This window comes from Nansenia antarctica (genome assembly GCF_963989245.1).
Source record: "Nansenia antarctica genome assembly, chromosome: 5".
Lineage (NCBI taxonomy): Eukaryota > Metazoa > Chordata > Actinopteri > Argentiniformes > Microstomatidae > Nansenia > Nansenia antarctica.
Genome location: NC_137690.1, coordinates 48,286,564 through 48,296,893, shown reverse-complemented (window position 1 = coordinate 48,296,893; position 10,330 = coordinate 48,286,564). Strand labels below are relative to the sequence as shown.

Genomic DNA, 10,330 nt, shown 5'->3' with positions numbered 1-10,330 from the left:
CTCATTGGGGGCAATTTGGGGATCGGTGTCTTGCCCCAAGGACACCTCGACACGTGGACAGCCAGGGATCGAACCGCAAACCTTGCTGTTCCTCTATCATTATTAAACCGGGCGCAATAGTTTATTGGAGTTGGTGTGACTTCTGATTTTTCACACATGGTGTTTACAATGTTGATCTGCAGAGACTGTGACACTTGATGTTGAACCAGTGCATTTACAAATCAATATTATGCAGTGCCCTGATTAACCACTAGGTCACACTGTTTTACCCAGCTCAAGTGTTTGTTAATGCACTCGAGATTTGGCAAGACCCTTAGTGAGGATTTCTCTTTTTGAAAAGGGAGTCTGTCTTTTTCAATCTAACAAAGGTCAACACACCAGAATCCAGTCTGCCAATTGCAGATTTCTGTTTTCCCTCTCAAATTCCATTGTAAATCACATAACGTACAATACATTGGCTCAGGGTAATGACTTGTGTCAGGAGAGGGATAAAGGGACTAATTCTGATATTGTGAGTATGGCTAATATAGTTGCTGTGAGGACTGTAGAGTCACTCCTTATCTTCTGCCCTATACTGAAGACCCATCTCTTAAGGCTACACCTTAACTGTCCCCCCTGAGACCTCTACATCACCTCTACCCCCCAGTACATCTTCTCTATTGTTAATATAAATTATCTTAATTCTAATTCTTCTAGCATTATGAGCCAATGGCTCCTGGCCTGAGCATAGATTACTTTTTCTTACCATGACTGATGGATAGATGATTCCCTTACTTAGTCAAATGTATTTGTTGTAAGTCGCTTTGGATAAAGGCGTCTGCTAAATGCCAAACATTTAAATAACATAGATGATATCAGCATATAAGGCTATAGTTAAACAAATAAACAGCAATCATTCTCATCCTAAAAGTAACCCTTCCTATACACAGAAAGTGTGTGTGTGTGTGTGTGTGTGTGTGTGTGTGTGTGCGTATGTGTACCCTGTGTGAGAAACAGCTGTTCTCACGACCGTGAAACCTTACACTCTAATCTGGAACCTTCTGGGTGCTAATAAACGTCTCAAATGGAGTAACAAGAAAGTAGGGGAGCTTCTGTCCCCACCCCATAAACCATCCTGACACGGTCACCGTCACCCTGCAGTCGCTCTGTGTCAAACCACAGTGTCTCCAACCACTCAGCACTGCTGCCTCCAAGGGACATGCTGAGGCGCTGTAATGCTAGCTGTCTTTCACACACACACACACACACACACACACACACACACACACACGAGTGCGCACACACACACAAACACACACACACACACACACACACGAGCGCACGCACACAAACACGCACACACACACCTACGCAGCACCTACACAGATTGCATGGTCGGCCACAGTAATTCTTCCATCAGAATCAGAATCAGAATAATTTTTATTGCCAAGTATATTTTCACATGCAGGAAATTTACTTCGTGAGGTTGGTGCATAGAAAACAACAATAAACATAAACATATACAGTATATGCAAAAAAAACGTTATTTAGGTCGATTATTCCTCCCCTTTAATAATACCAATTGGTATTGTATTTTATATCGTTGGAAAGCCTGATTAGTCACCTTTACAACGAGGTACAACTTATAAGGTTCATGCATTTGTGGAATGAGCAACACAGCTAAACGTGTGGGTAGCGGGCCAATTTCTTTTTTTCTGTTGGTACTCTCGTTTTGAGTTGCTTGGTGGATTGGATGATTGCACTCTCCCACCGTAATAAGGAAAACACAACACATATTGGCCATTTTTACACTTTATTCATTTTACACTGTCAGGGACTCAGTACCGTATGGAATACACATACACAGTCACAACAGCTTGGCACCTCCTCCTCATGCTGGTCACCAGCCTGGTCACACACTGCTGTGAGATGGCATCCTATTCCTTAACCAACCAACCTCAGTCTGTCTTTGACTTCACCAGTCTCACAGAACTTGGTCCTAAGTTTGGAAATGGTACCAGGGCTGACACCAAATAATGCTGCCACTCTGCGTACCGGAACACCAGCTTCCACTTGCCCTATTGCACAGGCCTTATCCTGAAGGGTCAAACATGGCATGTCTATGCTTGGAGCACACACAAACTCAACAAAGTTGCAGGACCCATGCACACAAGTGCTGTCAATTAGGTGTGTGTGTGTGTGTGTGTGTGTGTGTGTGTGTGTGTGTGTGTGCGCGGCAGGGGGGCGGGAGGGGGTGGAAGTCCCAGAGTTAATGAGAGGCAGGGGGCTTGTTTGTGAGTCCCACTGCCATAGGGAAGAAACTGGCAGTGGGCCTCACAAACAAGCATTCTAGCATTCTAGCATTGTGACCGCCAATGGCCCCTGGCCCTAGCATAGATTTGTTTTCCCTATGATGACTGATGTATAGATGTTTCATTTCCTTAGAAAAATGTACTTGTTGACCTATGTTGTAAGTCGCTTTGGATGAAGGCACCTGCTAAATGTCTAAAATGTGAAATGTAAGCTGTGATGCTAGCTAGCGTAGCAGATGATGACCCCAGCGTGGGTGTGAGACTGAAAGGGGCTGCCACAGTGTGTACCTACAGCTCCCTGCCAAATAGCCATGCTGTAAATGATAGAGGGAGGGAGAGAGAGAAAGAGGGAGAGAGGTGTGAAAAGGGCCAACTGAGTGAGGTAGAGGTAGAAAGAGAGCATCAGAGGTGTAAAGAGAGGGGTGATTACGTCAATGTATCTGTCTACTCCTCTTTCTTCCTGTGCTTCCCTCTCTTTCTCTCTCTCTCTCTCTCTCTCTCCCTCTCTCTCTCCCTCTCATATTTCAGGCTCTCTCTGTGGGCTGCCTAAGCCGTGTGCCAACAAATGTGCTTCCAATCAGATGCAGGGCAACATGAGATATATTTAACACCACCCCATCCGGGGCAGCCGTAAAGACACTAAACATAACACTCCCAGTAGGTCAATGGTGCACACAGAATCCTTCGACGGCCTTCTCTCATAGCAGTTCCTGCTGCTTTCTGTTTTTTCCCGAAAGAGGAACTCAATTAGAACTCAATTGGAAGTTCCTCCGGCGGCATACGCCCAGTCTCACTGCTACTGTTGGCTAGGGAGGGTAAGTAACGTGTATAAGTGCGTGATCTCATGCCAGATGGCGTGACTCAGGAGGTCACGGTGGAATGACGACAGTGGTCTTAAGACAATGGGCATTAGCGGGGGAAGGGGCTTGTGTAAGCGCAGGGACGCCTGTCTCATCTGTCAGTCTTCAAGGAGGCGTGCTCTAACTGGTTTGCGTAGACTGTGTCTCCTTCTCATTTGATTGGGTTAGCTACAGTATTGTAATAAACTCCACACTTCCTTGTGTGGGAAGGGGTTGTGCAAAGCCTGTCGATCGCGACGCTCACCGGCCTGGTCCCCCAGCTCACTGGTCCCCCCCAGCCCACAGATCGACCGGACCACCGCAAATTCTCCCGCTGCTCCAGATGACTAGTCCCCCGCTGCCCTCAGTCTCCTTTCTTCATTGCTGGTGGTCTGATGCAACGGCGGATGACCGCCACAACCACCACCCCCCCCCCCCCCTAAATTGCACCGAAATTAGGTGCAAGAGGTGACAACTCCAGTGGGAAGCAATACCCGACATCGATTCTAGACCAACTCCCAGGCCCTCACAGCTACACAATCCCCAGTCTCCCACAGAGTACTTCAGCAGGGCCAGATGAGAGCAATCGGTCTTATTAATCGGTCTTGGGAGTTCCGCAAACTCCTCAAGCGTGTTCACCACAGTGTCAACAACTGGCACGGCTAAACAGCACACACACTGGGTGGGTACTCAGGACAAAATGGTCTGTTGAACAAAGAAGGAGGATAAGAACCATTATACTAGCCCTCTAGGAATATCTGCTTACGGTCTACAACCAAACACATTCATGCTGTGCCAATATTAGCACAATGAGATTATAGCATAAAGCAGTTCAGTGTTTACACTCCATTGGTGGGTTCTCTGGGGGCTAAGGCACTAGCCAAGGAGAACTCTGATGTTTAGCCATGTTTAGACCTCTCTTTTAAGGGGTCATCCATCCATAAGCTGTTTGTCATCTGAGATATGTACAGTACAAAGGCACACCAAACACATGTACGCATACACACACTTGAATTGTACACAATTGAAACAGAGCTAGAGCTGTAACAGAAGGAGTAAAATGCACTCTGACCTATTGCACGTCATGGATCACACACACACACACACACATACATACAGTACACATGCTCTCTCTCACACACACTCAGACACACACAATAACTGACACATAGTCACATTCTCCATAAGGATTTATTATTCAAACAAAATTGTCTTCCTCAAGATGCAGATTATCATCATTATCGTTATTACAAAGTATCTAAATACAGGCAACTGAGGTATTTCTGTCAGTCCTTCTACAGGTGAGATGGATGTATGAGTGTGTGTGTGTGTGTGTGTGTGTGTGTGTGTTTGTGTGAATGTGTGTGTGTGTGTGTGTGTGTGTGTGTGTGTGTGTGTGTGTGTGTGTGTGTGTGTGTGTGTGTGTGTGTGGGAGAGGATGTTCAATGAAGTATGGAGGAAGGTGTAGAGTGGTCATGTACTAACTTTAGCAGTCCTTACTGGCAGTGGCACTGTGGCACATCCTGTGTCTAGGATCAGCTGACTCTACCTCAATCCAAACATTAGCAATCAGAGAAGAACAAACATATAACTGATCTTGGATCAGTGATGCAAAGTAATTAATAATAATAAATTTGCCATTTAGCAGACGCTTTTAATGCAAAGCGATTTACAATTACGAATTACAGGGACATTCCCCCTGGAGTAACTGAGGGCTAAGTGCCTTACTCAAGGGCACACTAGTAGTGGTGTGGTTTCAGGCGGGATTTGAACTCACAACCTTCCGATCACAAGTCCAACTCACTCTCCACTAGACCACCACTACTATCCGTCTACCTACTGCACCAGCAGTAGTTTCAGTAGTTTCCAGCTGTGGTTTCAGGCGGGATTTGAACTCACAACCTTCCGATCACAAGTCCAACTCACTATCCACTAGACCACCACTACTATCCGTCTACCTACTGCACCAGACCAGAGAAAGAAAAAGAGCTGTGTTGAATGGGCACGGTAACATACATTGTAGATATCAACTGTGATAACACAAACAAGGCCTTTTCTTTTTATTTCAAACAGCATAGGGCCCAGTGTGAAACCCTGTGGCACACCACATGACTGAACCTGAAGAAAGGACGAAAGAAGCAAAGACAGAGTCTTCAGAAGAAAATAAAATTAAGAATTCAAGCTAAAAGACTGAATTTAAAATAAAGGGCTTAACCTAAGATCTTTTCATGTAAAACATTTTTTGTCTGAAAATCACTCATTGACAACAATGCATGATTTACCTGGGTGGCAAACTTGCACTCTCAAGTTCAGATTCAGCCCAAAGTTCTGTAAATCAGTAATTTAAAGAGACAATAGATAATGAGCTAACCTGTTCTTTATCAGCATCAACATAGGGAATCTCGTAATCTAGCTCTTGAATCAGTGTGTGTGTGTGTGTGTGTGTGTGTGTGAAACAGTGAGAGAGAGAGAAAAAGAGAGAGAGAGACACATACAAACACACACACGCACGCACACACACACACACACACACACACACACACACACACACACACACACACACATACAGTGTGTGGGCAAGAGAGGGATGGGAGGCTATTTGTGGAAAATATCATATAGGATTATAGTTGAAAACATGTAGAGAATAGCAATTATCTTTGGCGTAAACATTCTATGCGTGAGTGAGTCCCCCTCCCAAAAATAATTATAAAAAAAAACATAGACATAATTTGTAGTAGCACAATGGTTCATGTAAGGCTTCCAAAGCTTGTTGAAAAATGTTGTGGTCACAGCACATAGACAAACACACATGCACGCATGCATGCGCGCGCGCACACACACCCACACACGCAAATACATTGTGCAGTAAGAGTGAATGTCGCATTCACACTGTGACAGAAATTATAGATTATGTTTGGTGTGTGCCGATTGTCAGTTTTGTGATACCTGACCAACTACTTCGCCCCAAATATCTTTTTCATAAAGACAATAACATTTTGGTTCATTGCTTGTGGACATGAACAGTTGGTACCTACTTTTAAACAACACTTAACTTTATCATTAAATACAGAACACTACTAATGCAATAGTTATACTCATTGGTCTATAAAGTAAAATAAAATTTGATTTTCTGAAATATACAATAAAATATATAGAAATAATTTTCTATTGTAACTGTGTCGATCATAGTCAATAAAAACCCATCTCGAATGTACTGTATTGATATACTAATGATACTTAAACCCTTACACCACAGTCTTAATGTAAAACAAACACATTTTTGGGATGAAATTATGGTAAAAAATTAATCGATTTTTCCTAGTTGTTTAAACAGAGTTTAAATAATCATGTTTAATTGGATGCATATGAACGAGTCGTTTCAGATGCATGTTTCGCAATATACTGAACCTACAAATTCAATATGTAAGGAACGTGTTGAAAGAATGGAGTACAATCTGATAGGCTAATAAGACTCCTACACACTGACCTGCTCATTCTCTAAAATCTTTAAAAGCCAAGTTTAAACTTCAGAAATGCTTAAAAGTAGCCTACGCTAATGTTGTACACCTAGATTCGGCTACAGATGACATTTTCAACACGCATCAAAGTGAACATTTATTAATCAGACGTGTGCTCACTCAGGCAGCTGTGGCATAGTGAGTTGTGGGCACATTACAAGCTTTGCTCCTGCTGCAACGCAAATCTCAGACAACCATCTAGTGGTTCTCAAACCTCTCCTCGGGGACCACCAGCCGTTCCACATATTTGATCTGTTCCTCCACCAGCACACCTGATTCAAGTAATCAAGTACAACCCATTATTGCTTTGCACTTGATTGGTTGAATCAGGTGTGCTGGTGGTGGAACCGATCAAATATGTGGAACGGCTGGTGGTCCCCGAGGAGAGGTTTGAGAACCACTGATCTAGACGTTGTACTGTATTGGGCAAATGCCGCAACACACTTGGGTTAGCTAATCTAGAGTCCCTATCTACACTGAAACCAGGGAAGTTGCGGCAATGTAGCTAGCAGCATGCGAGCAACGTTGCAAGTGGCCCTTTTTGAATCAAGAGTCATGTCCGTCCTAATGACACTAGTCCCTCAGTTTCATAGGACAACAAACAACGAAGAATCACGACTGAAACCAACACAGAAAACAAATTGAAATAAAACTTGAATTGAAACGTACAGTACATTTTGCTAATGGTGTGTGGGTGTGATTGTTTTTTTTCCCCAGTGAAAAGAAGTAATCAGGCCGATCGAGTGAAGTGAAGTGTCTGGGAGCTGGGTAGAAACAGCACTATGCCTGTTGTGTGCTACACAGCCCTGGTCCACCCAACAGTAGTGAACTAGGGGAACATCCGTTATCCCGTATCCCAGGTGAGGGAGGCGGTGAAGGGGTTAGTAGCCAGGGGGGAGGGGGGAGGGAACGCCACCCCGACCAAACCAACCAACCAACCCTGACCCCAGAGGCCTGTCTGCTGTATCACCAGACCCGGCAGGTCTTTTCAGGCACCATATAGCTGTTCTTCCTGCATTTAAAGGCTTTGGCAAACTCTGGGAAGTTCTGGAGGGACCCCAGCACCCTGCGAAGAGAACAGGTTTGGGGTGTTGAGGTAGGTTAGGTGAAACTCAAAACACACACACACACACACACACACGCACACACACACACACACACACACATATAAATGTACTGTAATTCCAATGATTAAAAAAGTTGAATACAACTGAATGAAACAACTGAATGTAAATCAGCTCGTCATTAGATCACTTCGGAGGGAGGTCAGAAGGGAAGAAAATGATTTTGGAGTGATTTTTGATGATGATGATGTCTTGAATTTTGGTCAAATTTCTGTCATTTTAAGGAAAACTGTTACAGAAATGGTATGGCGGAATGACGGCTGGAGAGTGGTAGGGTGAAGGAGTGATCATACCTGAACTTCCCTGGACTGTGTACATCTACTTTGATGGAGTTTACAGCTTGTTCTGGTCGATGTGTGCCACACCATACCTGGATGGAGGTAGTTAGATACTGTGAGATTGAGTATATACACCCTGAAGTGACCTGTGGTCATTTATACTTCCATACATCCTTCCATCTGCAAAGAAGCAATCAATCCATCCATCCACCCACCCACCAATTCATCCATCCAACCACCACATCCATCCACCACCTGCCCACCGAACCGTACATCTATCCATCCATCCATACATACATACATCCACCCACATTCCACCCATCCTCCAGTGTGCAGGACTGACCTGGGCGAAGTTAAGGAAGAAGAGTTGATCATGGGAGAGGTCTATACCAGGCAATGGGAGCTCCTCTCCATGTTTCTTCACATAGTTATGGTAGGCCTGCAAGAACAGAAACACAACCTTAGTTACCACCTTCCTTCCCTATCTGCATCTATCACCTCTACCCATCATCTCTACCCATCACCTCTACCTCCCCCTGGACTCTCCTCCAATAAGGTAACATGTGACATCCTTTTGGCCAATCAGGTAAATTCCCATGCAATCTTGACTCCATCTATATCATGATACACGACGGCTTCAGTCCTAAAAATCACAATAGTATACATACAGTGTTCTCAATATGTATTGGAAAGAGGAAGAATTGCTGCTTCTTTTAGATCTATACTCCCAACAGTTTGGATTTGAAAAACTATGGGGAAGCTCTGCCAAGCCTGAACAGAAACATCGGACATCATAGTACATCATCTATTCAAAGAGTCTGCTACAGGTGAATGGAAAAACACCATTCTGTAATAGACTCTTTGAAAAAACGATGTACCACTGTAATGGTGTCCAATGTTTTCTCGCTAGTAGATGGAAATGTACCAATATATTATACCACATCAGTCAACCCTGTCTGCCTCTCTTACCTGGTATGACTGGCGAATCCCTCCATTGTCAGCAATGTTCTCTCCCAGAGTGTTGTTCCCATTGAGCTGCTCAGACCAAGAAAGACACACAAAAGACAGGAGAGAGAAACAGAGACTGTAATTTCAAGCTGATTCAGCAGATCACTGACCCATTCCAGAAACATTTGTGAGTCTGTGACTAAAAGACAAAAGGCAAAGGAAGAGAGGGGGAAAGAGGGAGAGGAGGAAATGAGAAGGGGGGGAGGTGTGAAGATGACGTGTTGAAAGAGAGACATGTCAACACACTGCTGAAAGATTCAAGGGGAAGAGAAGAACGGAGGAGAGAGGAGAGATAAAGAGACGGAAATTAAAAAGTAAAGACGAGCCAAAAGAGATGAACATAGAATAATAAATATGGGTGATATTGAGGGAATAGAAGGTATGTTTTCCAGAAATGTCCAGGCATGGAAAGGAGAGGAGAATTGAGAGGAGGGTAGAAAAGAGAATGAATGAATGAATGGTCTTTATTGTCATTGCTATAGTACAGGTACCAAACAACGACATTTGGGAGGGGTGGCTCCCCTGGTGCTAGGAAAGAGAAAAAAAAAACTAAAAAAACAAGAAGGGAAAGGAGCTAGTTTACATAAATAAAGGCTATGTACACTATCCACTATACTATACTGTACAGATAAAACGACTAGGGTTGTCATATTGCACATAGTGTTATTGCACATTCATTTAAAGTGTCGCAGTTTGCAGGCTTGAAATGTACACATTTGTGCCTCAGCACTACACCTGATTTTTTCAATCCAGCAGCTGCCATCAATCCGTCCAGACTGTCCAGGGCCCAGAACCTAGGTCTTTGCTGTGTTCAGGGCCTGGATGGCCCTGGGGTAGAAGCTGAGCTTCAGTCTGTTTGTCCTTGCGGCCATGGTCCTGTACCGCCTTTTCGAGGGCAGCCGGGCAAAGTGTTCGTACCCAGGGTGGGTTGGGTCTCTGGAGATCTTGGAGGCCTTCCTGAGGCAGCGTGTGTTGTACAGCTCTTCCAGAGAGGGGAGGGGGGCGCCGGTGATCTTCTGGGCTGTTCTCACGACTCTCTGTAGCGCATTTCTCTCTGCGGTTGTGCAGCTGGAGAACCAGTTGCAGATGCAGTAGGTGAGAATGCTCTCCACTGCGCCGCGGTAGAAGGCCACCATTATCTCCTGCTTGATGTGTTCCTTCCTGAGGACTCTCAGGAAGTAGAGCCGCTGTTGTGCCTTCTTGATGGTGGCTGCTGTGTTGTTCTTCCAGGACAGGTCATCCTGTATGTGCACCCCCAGGAATCGGAGGGTT

The 10,330-nt window shown here is 44.5% G+C and overlaps 1 protein-coding gene across 1 annotated transcript in view; it reads right to left on the bottom strand.

The window, feature by feature from the left end:
* Window positions 1–7,614: 7,614 nt before the first annotated feature.
* Window positions 7,615–10,330, bottom strand: part of LOC308158509 (neprilysin-like) — a gene marked incomplete at both ends in the record, with an annotated part of 50,168 nt that continues 47,452 nt past the window's right edge. Inside the window, 4 exons of the mRNA XM_080532148.1 lie at window positions 7,615–7,714; window positions 8,066–8,142; window positions 8,394–8,489; window positions 9,020–9,085. Of these exons, the coding sequence (XP_080388274.1) occupies window positions 7,615–7,714; window positions 8,066–8,142; window positions 8,394–8,489; window positions 9,020–9,085 (339 nt within the window). The remainder of the gene's footprint in view (window positions 7,715–8,065; window positions 8,143–8,393; window positions 8,490–9,019; window positions 9,086–10,330) is intronic.